Genomic DNA, 25,733 nt, shown 5'->3' with positions numbered 1-25,733 from the left:
TAATTTTCTTCACATCTTAGGGTCAAAGATAGTTTATTTGATTGTATAAAAGCCAACCATAATAGCTATTACAGTAGATGGAATGTCATACTCCTGAACTTGAGCTAGACTAGCTTATAACAAACTATCAATAAGTAGATTAAATTGTTTAACATTGTGATGTTAGCTGAGTGTATTTAGTCTTAAGGAACTTTAAAATAATTTATTTTTATTTTGTAAAATTATGTGTATCTATACAAGTCTGTGTACATGTGAGTGCAGGTCTCCACAGAATCCAGAAGAGGGTGTTAGATACCCTGGAGCTAGATTTACCAGTGGTTGTGATACCCCTGGTGTGGGTGCTAAGAACTCAGCTTTGTTCATCTGCAAGAGTGGTCCATGCTCTTAACCTCTGAGACATCTCTGCAGACCTCCTGAGGAACTTTCACACTGACCAACTCATTGCTTTAGTAAGTAACTGACATTGTCACAGTAAATGAAACACAAGAAAGTAGAGGCAGGTTGGGAAGAAATCTTCTGGCTCTAGATGGTACTTAAAGGTTTTTTTCTAAGGTCTAACTGTTCCCAGTAGGAAGCTTTTAAGCAATTCTCATGAAATTCATTGTACGTGTCAAATGAGTCTCAGATGTTAAACCCAAATTAGTGGTGACAAGACATGGCCTTGGAGTAGCTATACAGCACCTCGTTGCTAGGTAAACATTCCAATGATTTCATCAGCCAGACCAGGGTGGAATGTTGGAAGCCTGACTCATTCTGAGAGTAGCAACAGATACAAACTGTGGCTATGTTCCTTGATTTGGCAAAGCACATCTTCATCATTAGATAGTCTATGAAACGAAGTAAGATGGCTTTTAAACATCAGTGGGACATGATCAAGCTGTCTAGGGAAGGTATGTTCTGGTTTTTCCCCTTCACAGATACCAGAGTATAAATGTTATGTTTGTCTGAGGTATACCTTGGTGTTTTCAACTGACCAGACATCATTGAAACCAAGCTCCAGGAAGAGATGAGATGTTAGCTGGAGTCAGACTGATTATCAGGCACAGGAGGATGTGTGCCTGATACACATTTGTCTGGCATGTGTCAAGCCTAATCCTTGACGGGTTAAGCATACCCTTATTGAAAAGCAGAGTCTCTGAAGATATGGCCGTATTAAGGGGAAATCACACTGAATTAGAGTAGTCCCTAGACCTAGTGTCTTTACAGGGGCAAAAAGGTTTAGAGAAAGATGGCTGTGGGAAGATAGAGGCAGAGGTCTGAGCCAGGGGGCTACAAGTCAAGAAAATGAAGGGATTCCAGCAACATCCAGAGTCTGGGAGTCACAGGAAGGACCATTCCCAGCAGCCATCAGTGGAAGCAGAGCTTTCTTCAGTTTACTACAGACACCTCAGTTTCCAGCCTCAGGGCTATAAGAGAATAAATTATTGTTGCTGTGAGCCTTACAGTTTATGGCAATCTGTTATGCCATTTATGGACAACCTATATAGACTCCCACACAGCCTTGGATGTGCAGATAGGAGCATGTCAGAGAGTCCTTCTGAGAGGAGGCTAGGAGTTATGCCAAGGAAAAGCTGGGAGGCAGTACATGTAATCAAGTTGTGGGACAGTACAAGGCTGTACATAAGTTCATGATACCCATATCCAGGGTGTGAAGTAGTCTTATTTCAAGGGTTCCTGTCCTGGTTCTCTTGAGCCTCTGGGTGCCCATACATGTGCACTCCAATGTCATATTTTCTAAGCCATGGAGCCTCTGTATTAAGTCATTGCTGGGGGTGTTCAGGGGTTTTAGCCAAGCTCACCAGGAGCTTTGGTTGGTGGCCACTGGTTCAGGGGTCAGCTTGCCAAGACCAGGGAACACAGAAAAAAAAATATACTGGTGTCATGGAGACAAGCCTTTTCATAAGACCAGCTTTGCCTTTGTGGGGGTGAGAGACAGCAGGGATGCAAAAGGTAATGCTTCTATTTGTACTGTAGGTAGATGTGGGTATGGCCACTCACCAAGAACGTAGGCAAAGGGATGGAGTGGTGAACTCTAGGGAGGTTAATTGACAGCCCTTTGGGAAAGGCTGAATCAGGGATGACTTGGAGCAGCTGAATTTAAAGGTGGTGTTTATGAAGGAGATCTGGATCCCCTGACTAGATTGTTCTGCAGAGGTGAATAGAAGGCATCAAGGAGAGAGCCCAGAAAAGTAGACAAAAGGCCACATTGTTCTAGAAGTCTTAAATGGAAACCTCTAGAAGTTTAACTGAGGTTAAATCCCACAGAGACAGTGAAATCTAAATCTTCAAAGTGACTTTTTCTCTATGGAATATGTTTTAAAACAGTGAAAGGAGACAGAGTAAGCCGTGACTCCTGTCAGATTAGCAATGCTCTTTCCACCAGGAAAGGGAGAGAGGGGTCTGAGTGTGCCCTGCCTCTGACACCGTGGCTGGGATGTGAAAGGAAGTGCACTCAGGCACACACCCAGGACCCGTACACTCCCCTGTTTGCATGTGGCATTGATGGATTGATTCATTAAGTTATACACAATGGCTCTTGTCAGCTGTTTGTAGGGACACCTCAAGTGGTGTTGGACAATGTGTGGGAATTTATTATTCTATATGTACATCCTGTGAGTCATCAGAGTGTGGCTAGCTCTTGTCTCTATTCTTCACCTTGCTCCACTTTCCCCTTTCCCTTTGCCTCCTGCATGGTTGTGCAGCTTTCTCCCTACCAGTTCCCATTTTCTTTATGTTTCCATCCTCCTATGATAATCTTCATCGTCATCTTGACCTAATTCAGAACCACCTAGGAGGCACACCTTTGGATGTGTCTGTGAGAGTGTTTCCAGAGAGATTTAACTGAGGTGGGAAGACCCCCTCAACATGGGCAGCACCACCCATGGCCTGGGGTTCTAGACTCAATAAAAAGAGACAAAGGAGAAAGTCAGCTGAGCCACCAGCATTAATCTCTGTTTTCCGACAGAGGACAGCACACCTCAGTGTGGCCAGCCCTTCCCCAGCTGGGATCCCTCTCACTGATGCATCATGATAGACTATAACTTATGACCATGAGCCAGAACAAACCTTCCTTAAGTTCCTTCTGTCATTATTTTGCCACAGCAATAAGGAAGGTCACTAATGCGTGCCGTACCTGGCAAGGCCACTTCTTGTATCCTAAACTTTCCTTGTCCTCAACTGGAAGAGCTTCTTGTGGCATTTTGAGGCCCATGAAAACAAATCCATGGCATTGCCTTGATGTCCTTTGGAGGGGAGGGCATCCCTCCCACCTCTACTGCTCAGCCCAGGGCCTCACTTTTTGGCAGGATGGCTTAGTTTGTTGGTATTGGCTCAGCCTGCTGTGGCCTCTTGGAGAGAGATCAAGTGGTAGAACAGCTTTGGGTATGTGGCTCAGGCTGAGTTGAGATACAAATGTGATTCTTCCAACAGATTCAGGAGAGATCACCTCCTGGCATATGCTAGTGAGTCAGTGAGTAGACAAACTGCCTGGTCATAAAGGACCAGACCACTGAATACCATGCATCAACAAAGATGACTGTAGATCATTAGATGATTTGAACTAGCTGCATCATAAATATCAGCTGGCTGATGGTTGCTGTAGGTTTATACTAATTGAAGCCTCGTTTTATCCCCATGCACAGAGGTGGGGCACAGATCTTGCAAGTCACAGGGTCATTTTTAAATCAAAACATCATGGTTCCCTTCTGGGTCATCAGACTTATCATCTATAAAGGATATTGTTAGTCTAAAACCATGTTATACTTGAGCTACTTCAAGTGTGCTGAAAGACTGGCTGAAGCATGGATGGAAGTCTAAGCTGTCCAATAGGATCCTCATTTTGTGGATCCAGGGGTACTACCCCCAGAACAGATGTTTCTTATCAATTCCTCTAAATCTGGCCCTGTTGCTGGAGGGGCACACTTGGAGAGACTGCTTTGGGATAGAATTGAGGGAGGGTTAGTCATCATAGCTTTCTCCCCAAAGTACGGAGACAGAGCTTGAGGGCACTCAAGAATAGATAGAGCATTCTCTAAGAGATGATCCACAGGCAAGTGAAGGGCACTCAGCAGGAAGGGACCTGAGTGAAGGTGTTGTCCATGGTCAAGTTTGGCCTTTTGTCAATGTTCTGTCTTGGCCTCTTATATCATAATCACAGTAGTTATGGTCCATTGTGAAGAATTATGCTCAGGGAAGAAGGGCGGTCTGCATTATTGACAGCAAGTTCCTAACAGCAAAGGGAGGGAGTAGCAGTCCAGCAAAGGGATGGAGTAGTAATCCAACAAAGGGATGGAGTAGCAGTCTAGCAAAGGGATGAAGCAGTGCTTCAGCAAAGGGATGGAGTAGTAATCCAACAAAGGGATGGAGTAGTAATCCAGCAAAGGGATGGAGTAGTAATCCAGCAAAGGGATGGAGTAGCAGTCCAGCAGAGGGATGGAGTAGCAGTCCAGCAGAGGGATGGAGTAGCAGTCCACCAGAGGGATGGAGTAGCAGTCCAGCAGAGGGATGGAGTAGCAGTCCAGCAGAGGGATGGAGTAGCAGTCCAGCAGAGGGTGGAGTAGCAGTCCAGCAAAGAGGACTATGAGGGCTCAGCAGCATCAGCCCCCTATTCTGACTTTGTAGCTAGAGAAAACAGAAGCAGTGAGGCAATAAAAGTTGTGTGCAGTCACATGACTACAATTGATACCTCAGCTGTGAGTCTTGAGACACAAAGCCTCACTGGGCATGAATCCTTCAGTTCCACAACCTAGGCCATTCTTTTCACCTAAGGCCATTTCTCTATGAGTCACTTTACTGTCTTTGTAGATTGCCTCATACACTGTATTAATGTCATAGTCACATGTTTCATAGGCTTTTGGTTCTTTTCCATAGTGTGTCATTGTGTTTTTCTGTGTTGTTACATAGACTTAGTATGCATATTTGAAGGTTCTCCAATCTCTCTACCTGAATATCCCCAATTATTGTGATACAGGAAATATGATACCCCAGAATGTGTCCATGTTCTGATCCATCCTTGAGATGAAGACATTACCTTGGATTGTCCAGGTGGGCTCACTCTAGTCCAGGAAACCTTGTTCAAGGGAAGCTGTAGGACAGAGTCAAGAAGGGGCAGCAGCCAGCAGAGAGGCTGGAGGGAGGTGGGCTCAGGTTAAGGAATATGGACAGTGTGTAGCTGCAAGAAAAGTCAAAGACAGTAATCCCCACCACCCAGCATCCTCAGAAAGCAATGCTGGGCTGCTCATTTGATTTTAGCCCAGTGTTGGGCTTGACTTCCACAACTGTAGAGGATTCATGCGTCTTGTGGCCATTTTTTTTTTTTTTTACAGCAGGCATAGGAAGCTCATACTTAATCACTCATGCTTCCTAATCCCAGCAGCTCTCCCTTTCCCCCACTAGAAACGTGCTTATTATGATATGATATTATGTTCTGCACATTGCACTGAAATCAACTTAGTTCTGTCATTCAAATGTTCTTAGTAACCCTGTGAAGTAGCCACCTCCATATTCTCCATCACACAGGGAGGAACCAGAGTATGCCAAGCAATGTGCTCAAAGCTATCTGTGTACCCAGAGCTGGGACTCAAGCCCTGGGACTCTGTGGTCCAATTTTAGTGGCTGCCTGACCACTGGTACTACCACATTAGTGATGCTGGACTTTGGCAAGAACTGCCTCGACCTGGGCTGTAACAATGGCACCCTCTGCCATTTATGGCATATCTACCTGATACTCCATCCTCACCCAAGTGCTTTGATGAGGATCTCCCAGAGCAGTGAGGGCAGGGCCCGTGTTTCTGTAGGAGATACCATTGTCTGCATTTATGGGCAAAGGCAGGGTCCACAGCTGATTCACTGAGGGTCAGCTAGGGATAAACCAGAGAAGATGATAACCCATCTGGTTTTCAAGACTGTGCTGATTCAAAAGTCCTCACTCCCATGCCCCATTACACAAGCAGGCCAGGTGACTTCTGTCTTTGTCGCTGTCAGGTCATCATTAAGCATCACCATTGCAAAGGAACACCAGGCCCTTCAGATCTGATAGTAGTGATTCACAGAAAGTAATCAGTGCATGTCACCTTGAATGACCCTCTGTCATTCAGTGACAGTCATAGATGGAGTCACAGCCCAAGTCAGAATGTGATGGAAGTTCATTGTCACTCAAAGACAGGATGTAATGGAGGTAGGATTTGGGTGGGTTAGAGGTGACCCTTGAAAACCCCCAGAGTCAAATCCTGGCCCCTTCACAAATCTGCCAAACTTGGCAGTACTGTGTGGTATATGATTTTCTCCAAAACATGCTTTAACCTTTATCTAAACAAGCAGGGAATTCTTTTTGTGGTACTGGAGATGGAGTCCTCATCCCCACCCTAATTCTACCATATTTTAGAATTCTGACATAGCTTATTAAGCTTAGAGAGCCTGTTTTTGACATTTTTAATCTCTAGGACCAGCATCATCATCCATTGTAGTGTTTTGAAAAGTCACGTTCTAAAGAATGTGGTTTAGAGAGACAAAGTTTTGCCCCTTGTCTGAAGAGACTAGATCTCTGGCTGTTCTTGCACAGGCTCCTCCAGCCAGCATTTCCTATGTCTGACTCACATTTCTGTAGGAACATCTTGGCAATATTACTGTGAGAGATCTCAGGGTCGGTTGCTGTCACTGTGGACCCTCAGCTAAACTTGTCTCAGTTCTGCCTCAGGACCCAGGTTAGCTTTAAGAAGCTCTTTGCTTCCATCCAAAGATGCTTTTCCCAAAAGCACCTCTGCTTGGAGCTCCAGGAGTCAGGCAGGGCAGGTTCCATCCATCAGGAAGCTTAAGCCAAGAGAAGTTTTGTTCATGTATCTATCCTTATCTACCTTCAGGCCTTACCACAGCCTCAGTTGTCTTGACTGCAAAACCCCCTTATGTCATCCTCAAAATAGCTTCACACTCTCTAAAGCAGCTAGACAGTCAGTGCCTGGTCACCCACTGTCCCTCTAGTTATGGTTGCATTGAGAAACTGGCCAAAGTCAGTCTTGTATTTATGCCTTGATGCTAGAGGAGGCAGGAAATATAGAAATGTGGTTTTCTCTCTTTCTGACTGTAAACTTGAGACAATGGAAACATGATTAGAGCCACATCTGGCCAACCACTTACTGAATCTGAAGAACAGAAACAACTGTATGGGGAAGGATTTTTGTACCCGAATCAATAATAATGAGCCCTGAGAGCAGAAGTGACTGGACCAGTGAAGGGAGGACTCAGGTTTTGTTGAGGCTTGTAACATGCTGGAGCTGCTATGGGCTGCTGGCTTGTGTGAGTGGGGGACATTAAATTTCATAGTAAAATTGAAGTTGTGCATTCTATTTTATCCTTCGGCGTACTAAAGTGGCCGTGTCATCTCCTTTTGTCTAGGATTACTGGACACGCGCTATAGTACAAACGATCAAATCGCCCTTAAAAATCTCCAGTCTGATGTTACAGAGAGGAAGTTGGACTTCACCAAGGTAACAACATATGTTTGTGACTTCCAGACTGGTCAGCAAAAGGTGTTGGACTATAAAACATGATTGCTGGCCTGCTAGAGATAGGTTTGTGGTTTGTTTTCTTTAATCAAATGCTGAGTTAATGAATCCTGAAAAATCCAACCACACATGATTAAGAATTTCACAGGAAACTATAGAATGTATATGTACATTTTAAAGTAACTCTTCTGTAGTCTTCTACAGTTTGTAAGTCTGCAGCATCAGAGGAGAGTATGACAGTCTACCTCAATTTGAAAGTAGGAGAGGGGATCCAGACTATCATGCCGCGCAGCCTCCTGAAGGTCAGGAGGAAGTACTTTGAAATATAACAAGCTAGTACAGATGTTTTAACTGAAAAAAAAAAAAGTCAGTAGTGTGAAAAGAAACAAAAATTAGAAGTCATGTTTGCATAAGGAAGCGATTCAAACCAGAGGGTGAAGAACTCTGCACACAGTGGTTGACATCAATATGCCAGGGTCTTTACAACTAGTTGTTTGATGCTTCTGTTGGCCCACAATGGGAGTCCTGATGTTGAACCCTTTGTCTGGAAGCCAAAATGAAGCTTCTCTGTAGAGCTATGCAACTCACACATGCAAATCTTGAAGCACCTAAGCTGGGGACCCCAGAACTCTCATTTCCTCCTTCTCTTTGGAGGTCTGCCCCACAGGAGAGCTTACCTGCTGTGTCTTATAAATATTTTCTTGTAACAGAGTTAAATGGTAAACATGTCTGTTTTTTTTAAATGCGTGTTTTATTTAACTCTGCATTTAGTTAAGATCTACAGCTCATCTAGGGGTCCCTGGCCCCAATCTCCCAAGATAAAGGGTGCTATTCCAGTCTGGTTTCTGTTGCTGTAACAAAACCAACTTGGGAAGGAGCGAGTTTATTTGGCTTACAGTCCTCCATCATCAAGAGGAGCCAGGGTGGGAGTTCAAGGCAGGAACTGACTCAGAGACATGGAGGAGTGCTACTTACTGGCTTGCTCCCCTGCTTTGCTCAGCCTGCTTTCTTACACAGCTCAGGCCCACCTGCCTAGGGATACACTGCTCATAGTAGGCTGGGCCCTCCCACATCAATCATTGATCAAGAAAATGCCTCTCAGATACACTCAAAGGCCAATATGATGGGGGCATTTCCTCAGTTGAGATTCCCACTTCTCACATGACTCTGATATGTGTCATTAACAAAAACTAAACAACGTAGATGCTATTTTGGCCCCCAAGATGTGAGATGTAGTTGTTGGCATTCAAAGCCTGTTCTAGAAGGGCACACCATGTTCACTGTGACAAAACTTCATCATGCCTTGATGTGCTTGATTTGTTCCCTAGTAACAGAGCAAGCACACAGGGGTAGAAACAGGTAGAGGTAAGCAGGAGGAGCTGTGGTCACTGGAAACAGAGGCTGGGGAAGGAAGAGTTGAGTCTGGGAAGGATGGGGACACTGCTGAGATGGAGTAATACTTGTAAAATAAAGAATTTAGGGCTAGAGATATAGCACAGTTCTAGAACTTTTGCATAGCACACCCATGGCCCTGGGTTCCATTCTTAGCACTGCAGAAAAGAAGAATATGTTCATGTTCAAGCTAACCATAATTCCCTTCTACTCTCCACACTGAGCTGGAAAATTCCAGTACTGTCCTATTGATGTCAACACTAGCCAGTGTTTGGTTGTTAATTATGATGCAAATCTTTGGGGCCATGTGGCCAAATCCCTGTATTCTCTCTCTCTGTGTGTCTGTGTCTGTCTGTCTGTCATTCTCTCTCTCTCTCTCTCTCTCTCTCTCTCTCTCTCTCTCTCTCTCACACACACACACACACACACACACACACACACACACACACACACACGGGAGGAAGAGAGAGAGAGAGAGAGAGAGAGAGAGAGAGAGAGAGAGAGAGAGAGAGAGAGAGAGAGAGAGAGAACCAGTTGTTCTCTGTGGCTGAGTCATGTCCTGGAAGTCACACCTTCTCAACATCTGCTTTGAAATTGCCTGGATCATCTAATAATGTGACTTTCTAATTTTCCTCCTAACCAAGAACTTGGAAAGTTTGTCATGTGTGTGTCATAAGGCCACCGCCAAGTGATGAAACACACTCCAGCAGATTCTCCTGCCTGGGTTAGTGCCCTAACTCTCAGCCTCTCTCACGAGCTTGTACAAGACTGATCACTTCCCTTCCAAAACACATCAAGGATAGAGCCATGATGGGAAGCCATACCTCTTCTGCAAAGTGGTTATTTAAGAGTAAAGCACAGTCACTTCTTCTCAAAAGTACATATGAATTCAAGTTTTCCTTATACTAAAATTAGTGACAATATCAGGTAGAAACATAGGAAATTAGGGACTGGGAGATGATTCAGTTATTAATATATATGGTTCCCAAACATAGGGACTTGAGTTTGGATCCCCAACATCTACACAAAAGCCAGGCATGCTGGTGTGCACCTACAACCCCAGCACAAGGAGTGGAGCAGGAGCTGCTAGAATTTACTATCCAGTCAGTTTAGCCAAATTGCTGACCTCCAGGATAAGTAGGAGACCCCCTTCCCAGGGAGCACAGAGAAAGACAACCTGGTTCAATCTCTGCCCCCCCCACATACGCACACGCACACACATGCATGCATGCACGCACGCATACTGGTGCATCTGCACACATACAAATGCACAAACGCAGGGAAGAAACTTACAAAAACACAGAAATGTATGCAAAAGAAAATATTGATTGCATATCCTTTCCTTATTTTCCCCGTGTTTAAAAAATCTGCATTAAAAATGCAGATCGATTTTCATGGATTTCTTCTGTCATGCACTACTCCAACATTCCTGTGTCATTTAAGGGGTTTATAATTTTTATTTTTAATTTCTTCAGACTATAAGAAGCAATTACACATACCGTGAATTACTAACTGCTTCCCCCTATTTAAAGCATTGATTCTTGTTGGGTTCCAGTGGCCGTGAGGAGGAGGGAGTGGGGACTTATATTTAATGGGAACAGAATTTTAGTTTTATGAGATGAGTTCTGGGGATGGATGGTGAGGGCAGCCCAGCGTTATAGGATGCATTTGACAGCAGGGAAACATACACTTAGAATGCCTAAGATGGTAACTCTTGTATCTGTTAACCATAATAAAAACATGATTCTAACCAGCGTTTTACTGCTGTGTTACTCACCTGAATCCTCTAGTCTTTACTGACTGCACAGAAAGACAATGGCTTTGTGATGAGGAGCAAACAAAGCTTCCATTTCCCATTTGTTTTGAAGCCCCGAGTCCCCATTGCTTCTCTGCAGAGCAAATGCAAGTCTGAATTGCCCTTGTATCCAGGACACAGTAGTGCTAGGTTGATAGATTACTCAGCAATGATGCTTCCAGGTCTGCTCTATGAGGGTAAGCAGGTATGCAGTGGGTGAAGGCAACAGTGGCAGAGGGTATCTGTGAGGAGATAGATTTGAATCTGAAAAATATAGTCATAGGTTGCAGAGCTATACTGGCAAAGGAAAGAACTGTCTCACCCAGGGGGAAATAGACATATTTTAAAGGTACAGATCAGACTGCATGCTTCTCCTTCAGAGATAGAAATTGCTGCAGGAAGGAAAGTCATTTTCACCTCAGTGACTCAGGGTAGGATTGCTCTGAGTATCTGCCACTTATCTCCCTCTTATTTCAATTTAGGAAACGATGCCCTTCTTAGTCATATGCCTTAAGGCATAAATAAAAAGCAAACACAGTCGATAAGCAGCATGAAAACAGTTACCAGCTCTACAAAATCACACTGGAAACATTTAATTTAAATCAATACCTTAAAACATTTAAAAGAAATCAATAGCAGCATCTATGAGCAAGAGATTACAAAAATTATCTTGGAAGATTCTGGTCTCAGCAGATGGTCTACTGCCAAAGCCAGACTCAAACCCAGCCTGGCTGTCACTCACCTTGAACACATATCACTTTCAATCTCCGGTGGTTCTCTTCATCCTTTCAAATCCAGTCTTACATCTTTTAACTTTATTTTACATGAAAGATATCTCTTTTCAAAGCCACCTTTAGTTAACCTTTAGTTAAAAGGCAGAGGGAGTGTCACCCCAAAATAGCTTGATTAGAAACAATCTGCGCTTTTACAATTTGTCCCCCTCTCCTGTGTTTGGGGGGGGGGGCTGCACTCATCTGTGCATGTAGAGGCCAGAGGTTGGCATCAGTGTCTTCCTTGATTGGTTTCTATCTCATTTTTGGAGATAAGGTCTTCATCATGTTGCCTGGACTAGTTGGCCAACAAGCCCCAGGGATTCTCTTGGTTCTGCTTCCCTAGCGTTGTGGTTACAGCTGCATGCCATCACATCCTGCTTTTCCTGTGGGTGCTGGAGATCCAAACTCAAGTTCCCATGCCTGTGCGGAAGCACTTCATCAACCAAGCCGTGTCCCCAGCTCCTGGTTGCATATTCTATTTGATTATCTGCAGGTCTCAGTGAGAAGGTGAGGTTTGATAAATGAAACTTACCTTACAGAAGTATTATATATGCTGAAGGATGAAAAGCCCTCATTTTCTTTTTAATTTCTCTAATTTTATTTTGGGGATCTTTGGTTAATAGTCTAATGATTTTCCTGATCATTTAGATACTGCCTCCAGGCTGTTAATTCCAAGAGACCGCAAAGGTTTCTGTTACTCAACGTTCACCTAGCATGTAGTATTAATAGATGTTCAGCCGGGTGGTGGTGGCGCATGCCTTTAATCCCAGCACTCAGGAGGCAGAGGCAGGCGGATCTCTGTGAGTTCGAGGCCAGCCTGAACTACCAAGTGAATTCCAGGAAAGGCACAAAGTTACACAGAGAAACCCTATCTTGAAACACCACTCCCCCCAAAAAAAAAACAAAAAAATAGATGTTCAATAAATATTTATCATCTGAATCATTAAGCATACAGTTTGCCTATAACTGTAATGTTACAAACAACACCGAAAAGCAGTTACAGGCAGGAATAAATTGGATGAGATGCTTCTCTTGGTTTGATCACATCAATTATCTACTAATTTCTGCTGAGTCATGGGAATTTATACAAATGCTTATAGTAAGTGTTAATTGTCAATTTGACAAAACCTAGTATCACCCGGGAGATGGGACAGCAAACCTTTGGGGGATTCTCTTAAGTCAGCTGATGTGGGAGAAGTCATTTTAATTGTGGGTAACACCGTCTCATGGATTGGATCCTGGGCCTCTTTACCTTGGACATGGTGTGATGAGCTACTTCTAGATGCTGGACTGTACCTTGAACTTTGAGCTAAATACACCCACCCTCCCTCCCTCCCTCCCTCCCTCCCTCCCTCTCTCCCACCCTCTTCCCACCCTCCAACCCTCCCTCCCTCCCTCCCACCCTCTCACCCTCCTCCCTCCCTCCCTCCCTCCCACCCTCCTCCCTCCCTCCCTCCCTCCCTCTCACCCTCCCTTCCTCCCTCCCTCTCACCCTCCTCCCTCCCTCCCTCCCTCCCACCCTCTCACCCTCCTCCCTCCCTCCCTCCCTCCCTCTCACCCTCCCTTCCTCCCTCCCTCTCACCCTCCTCCCTCCCTCCCTCCCTTCCACCCTCTCACCCTCCTCCCTCCCTCCCTCCCTCCCACCCTCCTCCCTCCCTCCCTCCCTCCCTCTCACCCTCCCTCCCTCCCTCCCTCTCACCCTCCTCCCTCCCTCCCTCCCTCTCACCCTCCTCCCTCCCTCACATTACTTTTGTCCTGGTATTTTATTACAGCAACTGAAAAGAAACCAAAGTGAGGCTTATGATTTGAGAGACATGTCACACTGTCATCTCCTTTTGTCCTTCACACCTTCTCTGTGAAAAAGAGAAGGCAGACAGTTTTTCCTCAGCATGGCGCTGGCCAGTGTGTATTCACCCAGGAACAGTGTCTTTCCGAATAACACAAGAGCTTGAGAAATAAGTTCAGACTTCTCATTAGCGCTCTCTCCTTTTTCTTTTGATGAAGTCAAAATCACAGCCACACTTTCCAGGCCTCAGGTGGTAAAAAGGCAGCTGGCTTTTTATCCAGGCTCTCCTGGGCCTCTAGATCCTTTTGGAATGATGCCCAAGGCCTGTGGCCCCAAGGAAGCCCTCAGCAAGTATGTCTTGAGCTCTGCCTGGAGGAACCAGACTGCCATTGCCAGTATCAGGGCCTTTTCTGTGGAGCTTCAAGCGGAACTGGAAATTCTTTATTCCTAGCAATACAGTTATGCTAATTCTTAAGCCTAGACTCTTGCAGGATCCTGAGCCCACAATGGGGGACTTTGACACGTGATTCCAGTACCAGGGAGGGTGCATCTTAACAGACTCCATTTCAATCTTCTTCTTACATTACAGCTGTACAAATCAAGGCTTCTCTGAGGTCTGAGGCCTCTGAGAACTATGACTCAGGATGGGTCCCAGGTCACCTAAGTCAGCTCAGCCTCTTTCCTCCATTTCCACACACTCTCAAGGGCCACCTAGGAAGGAGCTGAGAGATTCTAGACCTCACCCCTACAGGTCCTGATTCAACTTATGCCTGGAGATCGAGGTGTTCAGGGATCTCTGCTCCCACCCCATGAGATTTTCGAGGACAGGTTGTCCAAACTTGAGGAAGCACTGCCCTGCAGAATAAGAGCAGTACAGCAGGTTCCAAGCTGGGTTTTGTTTTTCCCTCCAGAGATCAATGTCAAAGGAATTCCCACTGGGTATGATTACACCCATCGTGGGGTGCACAGGAACAATTATTATCAGAACTAAATTTAACTAGGATGGGAGGGACTGTGTGCTGTCAAATGGGTGCCAGGTGCACTGTCATTTTCTTGTATGCAAATCACAGACATGAGCGTGCTGCAGGGAGAAAGGTAAAGTAGGGGGATGCCATAGAAGCAAAGGATGCCTGGGAAGTGCCATAGAAACACAGGATGCCTGGAGGGTGCCACAGGAGCACAGGATGCTCACTGGAGACACAGAAGCCTGAAAAGCACTGACATACACCTGCCTCCAACTGGCTCTAGCCTCCTAGAATCTGCTGGTTTGTCTAAGGTAGATGCATGGGCTTCTGGGCTTCACTGGGTCATTGTTTTGTACCATAGTATCAAAGGTGCTAAGGAGGCATCTCCACTCACACCTGGAGACTCCACTGGGTTGACCTTGAGCTGTGAAATGACCTTGAATTGGAAGGTGGCAACAAGGCTGGAAAGGAAGCTTGAAGTTCTGTCCTTATCCAGGATGTAAAAAAAGACTTTTCAATTGTTTTTAAACACTGAAGGAAGTTTAAAATGGACTCCCCATTTCTTCCCCCATCTCCTGTTATCTTTTGAAATGTGCAGCTTCTCACATATCTTTAAAAAGTGAAAAAGGGCATGGAAACTGAGGAAGCCCGACATGGCACATGCCTTTAATCCCAGCACTTGAATGGCAGAGGCAGGCCGAACTCTGAGTTCAAGGCCAGCCTGGTCTACATACAGTGCTGCTTACTGGCTTGCTCCCCATATCTTGCTCAGCCTATTTTCTGATCACACCCAGTAACACCAGGTTGCACCTCCCACAGTAGACTAGGTTCTCCCATATCAATCATCAATCAAGAAAATGGATACTATAGACTTGCTTATAGGCCCATCTTTTTTAATTTAAATAACATTTTTAAAATTTATTTTACATATTGACCACAGTTTCCCCTCCCTCCTCTCCTGTTCCCTCCCCACTTCCCATCTCCCCTCTTCCCCATCCACTCCTCCTCTGTCTCCATTCAGAAAGGGGCAGGCCTCCCATGGACTTGTGGAGGCAGGACCAAGCCCCTCCCCTTGTGTCACGGCTGGGCGAGGTTCAGCATGGGGCACAGTTCCACCTACAGGCCCACGTTATGGAGGCATTTTTTTTTTAACTGAGAATCCCTTTTCCCGAATGACTCTAGCTTGTGTCGTCATTGTGTTATGTGCAGAGTCCCATGTCCAGATAGAGGAAAACACTTAGTTATTTAAATAAATGAACATTAAACATGCAACAAAGAAAACACAAGTATTTCCCTGGTTCCCTTACATCTTGGGAAAGGCAAAGCCCAGGCTTTCATGGTACCTAGGCCCACTCCTTGTGAATGCATTTCCTCAAGATGACAGCAGGCCAGCTGTGACCCTGTTCATGATCACTACCTCACCTACATCAGAATCACTGGGGTATGGGGGCTAAAATCCCCTGTACTCCACCATCAGAATCTCAGGCTTGGGGAACCTGTGCTCACAATATTCTAGGTGATCCTCAGATATTCTGGAGTTTGAGATCTGCTGGCTTGAGTGCTGAGCACCCCAGTGATGCCTTTTGGCTTCCAAGGCTATAGCTTTTACCATTATCTCAGGGTCTGTGCGATTCGGTACACACGTTCATTTTAGACACATAAAAAACGGGGCATGGCTCTGTGTGCACTAAATACTGGGCTGTGGTCAGCCTTCTCTAGCACTCAACACACAGGCATGAAGACACAGCAAGAGCACAGGGATTCTCCTCCTTGATGTTAAGCTGGTTAGACACGGTGCAGAAAAGCACAGTGCCTTATTCTGTGCACAGCAGTGATTTACATAAGGACAGAGGAACTGCTAATTAGGAAGCATGGAATGCCTTGATCATTTACAAAAGATCCTCACAGAATAGCATCGAGCTACAGCTATACTTTGTATACTGGCATACATCCATCTTGGTACGCCCCATCCTGGAAAGAGAAGCCAAACTGATTGGCTAGCCTGGGAAACTAAATTTGGGCATCTTATTTCCCCCGTCTTGCTCTCTGAGCATGGACTCCTGTGAGGCCACGCAAGCAGAAAGTAACTGGTCATTCTAGTGGCCAAGGTGGAAGACAGTGAGAAGAAACTAGGGAGGCTACTCCTTGTTGCCACATTTACTGACACTGCCATTGGAGTGCTGACCCATGGCCTATCACTTCCCCAACTCCAGTTCTTAGCCACCTTGATAATTTTGCCTCCCTTCCCTATTGAGGCTGTAAGATTTTTTTTTTTTTGAGGTTCTGGGGTCTGGCAGAAGTGACTATCATAGTTGGAGGGTCTCTACTAATGGAGCACAAGGCTAGTAAACTAAGACTGACACCCCACTGAGTGAGTCCTTCCTTCTCCTGATTAGGCTAATGTGTCTAGAACACTACTTTCTCACTAACATACCTAGATTTCCATCTCTTCAGAATGCTCAGATTTGGTATCAAGAGGTGTAGACTGAAGTTTCTTGTCCCACTGGACCCCACGGTCCTGCAGCCATTTATAAAACAATCACTCAGAGGCTTATATTAATTACAAACTGTATGGCCTGTGGCTTCAGCTTCTTGCTAGCTGGCTCTTTCATCTTCAATTAACTCACTCCTATTAATCTATGTGTTGCCACGTGGCCGTGGTGTTACTGGTCTGCTGGCAACTTGTTGCTCCTTTGGTGGCAGCAGACGTCTCTCTCAACTCTGCCCTTCTTCTCTCTGTATCTCTGCTTGGATTTCCCACCTGGCTGTAAGCTTTCTTGCCAAAGGCCAAAACAGCTTTATTTATTATCCAATGGGAGCCACACATACTCGCAGCATACAGAAAGACATCCCACAGCAAGAGTGTCTTGAAGGCTTCACTGAGAAGTCAAAGTGTGCCTTCCCCAGCAATCTCATGACCCATGAGAGTTCATTGACTATTCCTGTGAACTACTGGAATAATTCAGATTTTTCTGTCTATTTTCTAGGAGACATTGGCATCACAAAACACAAAAATGATATCACCTATCATCATTTCCCAGCTGATTGATGAGAAGAAACGGATGGAAAATGGAGCCGTGTTGCCTCTGCCACAAGCAACTGTTCAGCCTCAGCTGTGTCCCACGAAGCCAGCTTCGGCCAGGCGCAGTGGCGTGAACATGCACAGGCCTTTTGCTCCAGACAGATTGGGAATTCTGACTCCATCAGATGAGCAAGGACTGGAGATAGAACCACTGTCCACAGGAGACAACCTAGGCAGAGGCCCCCACAGAGGGTTCTCATCAATCACCATTACTGCCAGACGTGTGGGCCCTCCAGCCAACTCCTTGGTATGGGACACTGTTAGGGACCCACTGTGTCCCAATTGCAGGGCCAAGGATGCTCTACTCCAAGACACCCCAGCTCTGGCCAGTGGTGTCCATCTATGTCAGCACAATGGATCCTTCACCTGTACAGAGTTCCCTAGCAATGGCTCCATAGAAGGGCTAAAGGTTCCCCAGGCTCACACAAGGCTGTGTGCAAGGCAGGAGTACTGGGTCACCCACATGGATGACAAAGGGGACAGTTTTTCTTCAGACAGTTCACCATCAAGAAAAGTCCCACTGGTGTTCAGTTCCTGTGTCCACCTCCGGGTGTCTCAGCAGTGTCCCAGTGCCATTTACTATTTGGACAAGCCTCTTTCAGTCCCTCTTGAACAACCTCAAATCGCTAGCCCCAAAATGCACAGGTCTGTCCTGTCTCTCAGCCTCCGCTGTAGTTCCCACGGGTTAACAGCAGATGGAGTAGACAGCACAGCTAATGGAGAGCCAATCAGCAGAGCCCTGCCACAGGAGCTCTTGGAGGGAAAGCAGGATCTTCTAGGTCCACAATGGGGCCAGCCCCAGGAGGGTCACTGGAAGGAGAGCCCAGCATTGGTGCCGGCACATTTTGGGAGTGGCACATGCCCTCAGACTGGGTCCCCTCCCCTGGAAAATGTCAAATTTGCAGATGTGGGAAAGAACCAGATCCCAAGAAGAAAGGAGAAAGAGGACCATGCAGCATGTCCCACCAGCAACCATGCCAACCAACTCTCCATCCATATTCCTGGCTGGAGTTACAGGGCAGGTGAGTAGATGTCCACTTGCTGGAGGTGTCCAGTATCAGTGTTCAGCTAAGGGAGTGCTGTTGAATTTCTTCTGTACAACTCATCCCAGGAGACCTTTCACATTAAGCATTTGGTCATCTCTGCCTCAAGTCAACAACTCATAAGTTCATGCTGATGTCTAATTAGGAAGATGTTTTCAGATGAAACATTTATAGATAATGAGAGACCTTCACTCAATTTCCCTATCCCAACAAAATTGTGCCAGACTACACATGCAACCCATAGCAAACAGTGGCTCCCACAGCAGCTGGAATAGAGTGTGCTCACATCACATTCCAGAGCAGGGGGAGTAGAATAGAATGCCACCCACACCCAGATTTTTTTTAAAAGCTCTTTAGGGGTTCAACATCTGAATATTGAGGGTTTGTCTAGAATTCTAAGATTTTCACTTTTAAATCGTATCATTGATAAATGTGTTAGCATCGACATGTAAAAACTACACCTGAGTTCTATAATGGAATGAAGCATGTGGGCGTGTGTGTGTGTGTGTGTGTGTGTGTGTGTGTGTGTGTGTGTTGGGGTGGGTGGGTAATTACAGCATGTTTTCTAATGGGAATGTTGAAATGTTCCTTTCCAACCAGCAGCAAAAGGAATCATGTGTCCTGGGTTGTGTCTAGAGGATGCTGGCTGGGATTTGTTACTATTTCTGCTATTTCAGGGCCAGACAGAATTTCCCAGGTGGGCTTCCCTGAGACCCTTTGGCTTTCAGGAGAGGAAGTGAGTCTGTCTTGGAGAGAGGGAAGCGGCACAGACTTCTCTGTCTCTAAGTAAACTTCTATTTTCAGTTGTACTTTCTGTGAAAGTGGCTGGTTTATGAGTCATGGACTTTCCACTTGAGGAAAATATTTAAAAGAAATAATAGTAAAACTGAAAAATGCAACATATGCATAATAATTTTATAGTATGAATTTTTTGTCCATTAAGTGTTTATTAATTAATAAAAACGACCATGAAACACTTAAAACTATAATGCATGTGGAAATGTTAAATGATGTAATTAATTTTAACAAGTGTAGATATATTGGATGCTGAGAGAGAACTTTAAAGTAAGTTCAGTACAGCTTCTGGGTTGATTAAACGATGGAAATGCCTGAATCAACAGACTCATTGCATGCAGGAAGATGTAAGCAGCCAGTCCGCGTTACAAAGATAAACCCCACTTTAGTATTTAAGGCAACTGCTCAAGCTGAGCACTTCATCTTCCTTATTGATGATGATTCCAGAAATAGAGAAACTGCATTCTGTGGTGAGCACGACTTGATGCTCTGTCTCATGGTATAGAATAATCACTTGGATTTTTAGAAAATTTCACCAAAGGCTCTTTAAAAATAACCAGGGCCAGATCACAAACACCCATTTCAGAACAGAGTGGCTTTCCTATGGCTTGTAAAGAGACTGGCTGTTCCTGTAAAGGGCTTTCTTAGGTGGGTTAGAAGAAGTTAGCTCTGCCTCCTGTGGGGCTGACATCCATCAGAATCGTAATGTATTATAGAGACTCACATTTAGAACCTGACTCCAAATCTCATCCTGTCATTTGAAGAAAGCCACAGAGGCTCAGGGAACCCTGAGCACATTCTCTTATTTTCTAGCTCAGTGAATGTGGACAGTGACACCACCGCTCTGAGCTTATAGTGTTCACTCAGTAATTAGCGTTCTTGAACATCTTCAAGCTTAACTTTATTTCCCATTCTCTATCAGCTGCCAAAGGAATTTTTGAAGGGAAGTAATACCATGTGAGTCTCAGCAGTTTCTACCTTAATATACAACACCACAGAAAACATCAAGGATTGAGGAGATGGGCAAAGAAATAATTCCTAACCCTCAGGCCCAAAGGAAAGCTGAGACCCATGTGACTTTTAGAAAGCTATGATCCTTAAAATAGGGGCTAGTTTAGTGTTTGGGACATGTGCCTCCAGTGTGCATGAATGCGCAGATATGTGTGTACACACACATACACATACTTACTTGGTTTTCATACACTCACTCATATAGCTACACTAATTTTCAGTGGGCTATATTTCTTGTTGAATAATGAGAACGCGTGCTACAGAATTCTTGCCTGAAGTTTATAAGACTAGCTGCAATCCACTAGTTCTAATGATTCTAGTCTATCCTGATACAGGGTACACCACCATCCCAGGGTGCACTTGCAAACTCAGCCGCTAACCTCACAGAGCCTGTTAGCCTTAATGCAAAGTACTCTCAGACCGTGGCAATGCTCATTAAGACTCAGAAGACCTGTGCATCTTCCTGTCTGTAACTGGAACTGTATCTGAGGCATTCTTGATGGCTTCCTGTGGCTACACACACAATTAATGGGCATCATCCTTCTTAGTGTCCGAAGCCAACTCCTTTCATCTAAACTCTTCAAGCAGGAACCCCCTCTGAGCTCACTTTGCTGACATTCAGCTGCCTTTGTAGATGCTGCATGGGAGAGTCCATAGACAGAGTAAAGATAGTTTTGACTGTAGTCATTAGGTTACTGGATAGCAAGTTCTACAGATGGTACTCTTGAGTAAGCCTTGAAGATATGCATGCACTCAGGAAGACTCCTAAAATGAGGGGAGATGAGTTACATGCAACCACTTCATGAAAACCATGTAGTCCTGTCCCCTGGGACAAAACACCTCAGCAGACACATGGACACCTGCTTCTCCTTGGGACTGAGGTTAAGAATCGGTTCTCTTTTTGCATACCTCCTTAGTCCTTGATGCTTTCTCTTCACTGTTAGTGAGCATCCTGCTGGCACCATAGAGGTAAACATGATAGAAATCTCTGGCCCTGTAGTGAGGTAAACTTGCATCATTGTTACCATCCTTGTTCTAATCTACATCATGAATAGTCATGGTATGTGTTGTAAGAATCCTCAGTGCCAGACCTTGGGTTATATCCACTACTTTATATCATCTAAACAATTCTGTAGGGAAACCACCAGTTAAGTCTACTTTTAGAGAAGACAAATAAGGCTTGAAGGTTAAATGACTTACCTAAGTCCATGTATCCATTAAGTACCAAAGTTATGTCCATGGCTTCTGTTGCATCCTTGCCAATAACAACCCTTGGCAGAGTAGTCAGGGCATTGGTGGTGCCTAGTAGTGGACCTTCTCCACTGTCACCATAGAAGGTGGTATTTGAAGACTGATTAGGAGCATATCCTTGGGTAATGTCCAGTGGGCTACAAATGGGGTTCTAATGAGATATAATAAGTTGTGTTGTTGATTTGGCTAAAGCTCATCAGCTCAGAGATCTTTTCCTATCTGAAATCTGGGTCTCTGTGCCATCTATGGGTATTTTTATATTGATCTGAATGGTTCTGACATCACTGTGTGTGAGATTGATCCACTCTTGATTATGATATACTGTGTTACCTAGTTTCTTTTGTACTGTGGTTCAGTTCTGATGCTCTCTTCCTTCCTGAGACATCCAAGTAAATAGAGAGCAAGATATGATGTTAGATGATATTGGAGAAAAGACTAAGGAATGTTCTGCCCACACCTTCTTGCCTAGGTTCCTGCTTTGTGGTGGGCCTTTCTGACTGGTGGGCCCTTGGCGAGTGCACGTGTAGTTCTCAACCTGTGGATCGTGACCTCTTGGAGGTTGCATATTGGACATTTACATTATAATTCATAACAGTAGCAAAAATATAGCTATGAAGTAGCAATGAAATAATTTTATGGTTGGAGATCACTGCAATATGAAGAATGGTATGAAAGGGTCACAGCATTAGGAAGGTTGAGAACCTCTTCTCTAAAGGAATTAGTTTGCACGGCTGGAAAGAAGAAGCCCCTGCCACCACATGGATACCAAGTCTGCTTGTATTATCAGGCATGAGATGTGTGTAGTAAGCTAGCTTCATTTCATTTACACACCAGGCTTACCTGAAAGAAAGATGGCCTCCTGGACTCAGCTCTCTCACCCCAGAGGACTTATTTATAGAAGGCTCAGAAAGCTTGGGAGGAAACTTTATTTGGCAAATGTGTTTCCTCCCTCTGATGATCTAGAGTTACTGAAGCAATCTTCTGTTCTTCCTTTCCTCTTCCCCTCCCCTCCCTCTTCTTTTTCTCTTTATTCCTCTCTCCCTTCTTTTTTTCCTTTCTCCCTATCTTGTCTCTTGCCCTTTCTCTTTTCCCTTCTCTCTCCTCTCTTCCTTTTCTCTCTCTTCTTCTCCTCTCCTTCTACTTCCCTTGCCTCCTCTTATAAAGGAACATGTTCATCTTCACAGACCCTCTGATTTGTATGGCATTTACTCAGCTCTGCTGTTCTGGTGGGAAAGCACTGTGATGCATTGACTGATTTGGCTGTTGCCAATAAAGCTTTATTTGCAAAGGCAAATGGTATGCCGGACTTAGCCTGCCTGTAATGTTCTGATTTCTGATGTAGAACTACTTGCCCATATTGCATCCTGTGTTTTGGGAACTCAGACTCTGAGGGGGAGATCGATAGGGAGTGCTTGTGACAATGACCTGAATTGAAGGAAGAAGGAGAAGACTTGAGCAGATAGGGAAGGCACTTGGTAGACAGACACAACAAGGCCATAGTCACCTCAGGGTTGGGAATGACTCCTCAGTGTTGCTCTGAGCTGGAGCAAGAGGGCTGGGCCTTTGTATCCCAGGGAGTAGATGTGACCTTGAATGAGAAGATTTTGTGTAGTGGCTAGTTCGAAGGTGGACTGGTGAGAGATGTCTTCCCCAAGTATGCCATGCCGTGCACATCAGAGATGGCCACTCTGCCATTTTTCACTGTGCCTCCATCACCTGAAGTCAGGTGTCTTCCTAGGCTCCTTCTAGGACAGGACTGTGGGTGGGCCATGGACTGTCATCTTCTCACCATAGAAAGACAGCAGTGAAATAGTCTCTCCAGTTGATCTCTGCTCATTAACTCAACTGTGAGAATGGCCCCAGAGCCATGTTTGTTTTAAATTTTGTATACATTTTAAATTAAAATATAATTACTTCACTTTCCCTACTTCCTTTTCCTCCAAAGTCTCCTTCTTCCAACTACTTCCATGCCACACCTTCCACTCTCAAATTGATAACCTCTTCTTCCCTGAGTATTGCTACACACACACACACACACACACACACACACACACACACACACCACAAAAACATGACAATATCACTAAGACATGCTAGCTAGGAAGGGGCAAAGTCTCAAGTCCCATAGGGTCATACCCCTGGTCAAGGAATTAAAAGCAGTTGCTGACTGCTGAGAGAGGAAGAGCTAGCCTCTGCAAGGGATGAAGAGATATCCCTTTTGGTTGTCCAGTATAAAGTGGTAGGTCCTGAAACTGTATATATACAAACAACACAAAATGGACTCAGCAGAGGCATGTTTTGAAGGTGAGCCAGCAAGGACTGTCAGCTGTAGAGACTGGGATACCATATATACTCCTCTGGATTTCCTGAGGCTGCTCCTGTCAGCAGCACTTCCCCATGAGATTGCAACTAACACTATAGCCACAACCTATCCATCTGATAAGATAGGTGCATGGTCATGACCAGGTAAACAGTCTTAGGTTGGTATTTTCTTACCTTTTCTGATGCAAGAATTGGGGAAAGTGAGTTTTTGTTTGCTTTATTAACCACAACATGAGCCAAGAGCTGTTTTAGTGTGCATATGAATGCACAAAGAAACGGGAACCCCATCTCACTCAACGGTTTGAGGAGAGCAGGTGTCAGCAGTGACTCAGCCCAATCCCACAGCCATTGGTGCTCATTTATCCAGTGTTCCCCAGCTACTTCACACACAGTGACAGAGCTGAGAGTCAGAAGAGAGAAACTTGGCAGCCCACAAGCCAAAATACCTGTCACCCGGGCCTTTTGACAAAGTATGTCACCCCTGCTCAAGGATAATCTTTTTAGAAACTTATATCATTTGCCAGCAAGGTCCTTGTCATTTTAGTGGGAGAGGTCAATCAGATGGTCGCTTAGACTCTTCTTTCCTTGTCCATTAATTCATTGGGGGAGGGACTACAGCTGGGGTTTTCTGTCATGGTAGCCATCAGAAAAGCTGTATTTTCAGGGTAAGTCTCAGAAGCTGAGGGAGTGATGGCCAAGCAACGGGAGCTGTGCTTTTGTCTCTCACCCCCTCACACCGTTGACTCTAGGGCTGCCGTCTGTCTTCTGGCCAAAGTCTGTCCCATTCCCTCTTGCTCTGTTCCTGTTTCCTAAACTATTTATCATGGCAGCTATCCCAGATGCCCCTTTTTATTATTGACTGCAACAAAGTCTGTCACTGTGGCCAGTCACTACTGTTACTAACGACTGGGGCATCTGTTCAGTTCTAGCACCTTCTGGTACCTCCATACCAGAGTTCCGCTTGGACAGCCCATTCTCATTCCTGACTTACTGTGTTAGCACTGATTCTAGGCACTGGGCTGCTCCCTGATTCCATGGTACTGAAATAAAACTGAGGTGCGTAGGTTACAGTCTTTTAATGTGACCTCTTTGCTCATTGGAGGTCTGCACACTCTGAAAAGGCAGGAACCTTGTGAGTCATTGTTTCCACCCTGCAGCCCACCATGGGGCTCAGAGTAGATAGATATTCAGGATCTGGGTGCTAGGTGGAGGGCAAGATACTCTGATGAGCCAACAAAGCAACTGATGTGACATCAGGGCCACTTAAATGCCTCATGTCTCCTTCCTTGTACCACCTCTCCTCACACCTGAACCTAACAACCTCTCAGCAGGAAAGGAAGGGAGTCATGTAAGATTCACCACCAAAAGGTAGGTTGTAAAAACTACAGAATCCCCAGTTGATCTCCAAACTGTTTCCCCTGAGAAGTCAGTCAGAATAGTCAAATATTATCATGAGACAAGTTTGTCATCTTTCAGATGGTTAAATGAATATTGAGAAAGAGGAAACATTGAGCAATGTTGCACAAAGATGTGGAAGGTTTTCAATTTTGTTTGTTTCATTACTGGTAAGTCTAAATAAGGCAGGGCCTTCTCTTCCAGGATGGTAAATACTCTTCTCAGATGATTCCATCATCTACAAGGACCCAAATTTGCCCCACTCTAAAAGACAAGACCCATCTCTGCCCACTTTGTTTTATGAGTACCACCCTCCATTATATGAATGGGCTATGTCTCTACAATGTCAAGGAGAAAGTCATTACTAATGCTCCATTTGTTCAGGTTTGCCAGGGATTCATAAAGAGAAATGGATTCAAGGACTGAAGACTGACCAGATAATGGTCTGAATTTTTAAATTAGGAAACAGTAGAGCAGCTGTCTAGACAGGAATGAGTCACAGTGATGGTGAGGGCCACAAGCAGAGGTACCGTGGACTTTGGATACATTGCATTTCAGTCCATTGAGTTAGTTGTTCACTACCTCCTCCAGGTGGTTCATGTGCATCGAGCTACTCACATGAAT

The 25,733-nt window shown here is 45.0% G+C and overlaps 1 protein-coding gene across 6 annotated transcripts in view; it reads left to right on the top strand.

Annotated features, from left to right (window-relative positions):
* Window positions 1-25,733, top strand: part of C1H10orf90 (chromosome 1 C10orf90 homolog) — a 256,198-nt gene that overhangs the window by 157,657 nt on the left and 72,808 nt on the right. For all 6 annotated transcript variants that reach the window (XM_036196838.1, XM_036196872.1, XM_036196846.1 and 3 more), the window contains 2 exons: window positions 7,390-7,481; window positions 17,198-18,314. In XM_036196838.1, the coding sequence (XP_036052731.1) occupies window positions 7,390-7,481; window positions 17,198-18,314 (1,209 nt within the window). The remainder of the gene's footprint in view (window positions 1-7,389; window positions 7,482-17,197; window positions 18,315-25,733) is intronic.

The sequence above is a fragment of the Onychomys torridus genome, chromosome 1 (assembly GCF_903995425.1).
Source record: "Onychomys torridus chromosome 1, mOncTor1.1, whole genome shotgun sequence".
Lineage (NCBI taxonomy): Eukaryota > Metazoa > Chordata > Mammalia > Rodentia > Cricetidae > Onychomys > Onychomys torridus.
This window is presented reverse-complemented; position numbering and strand designations above follow the sequence as displayed.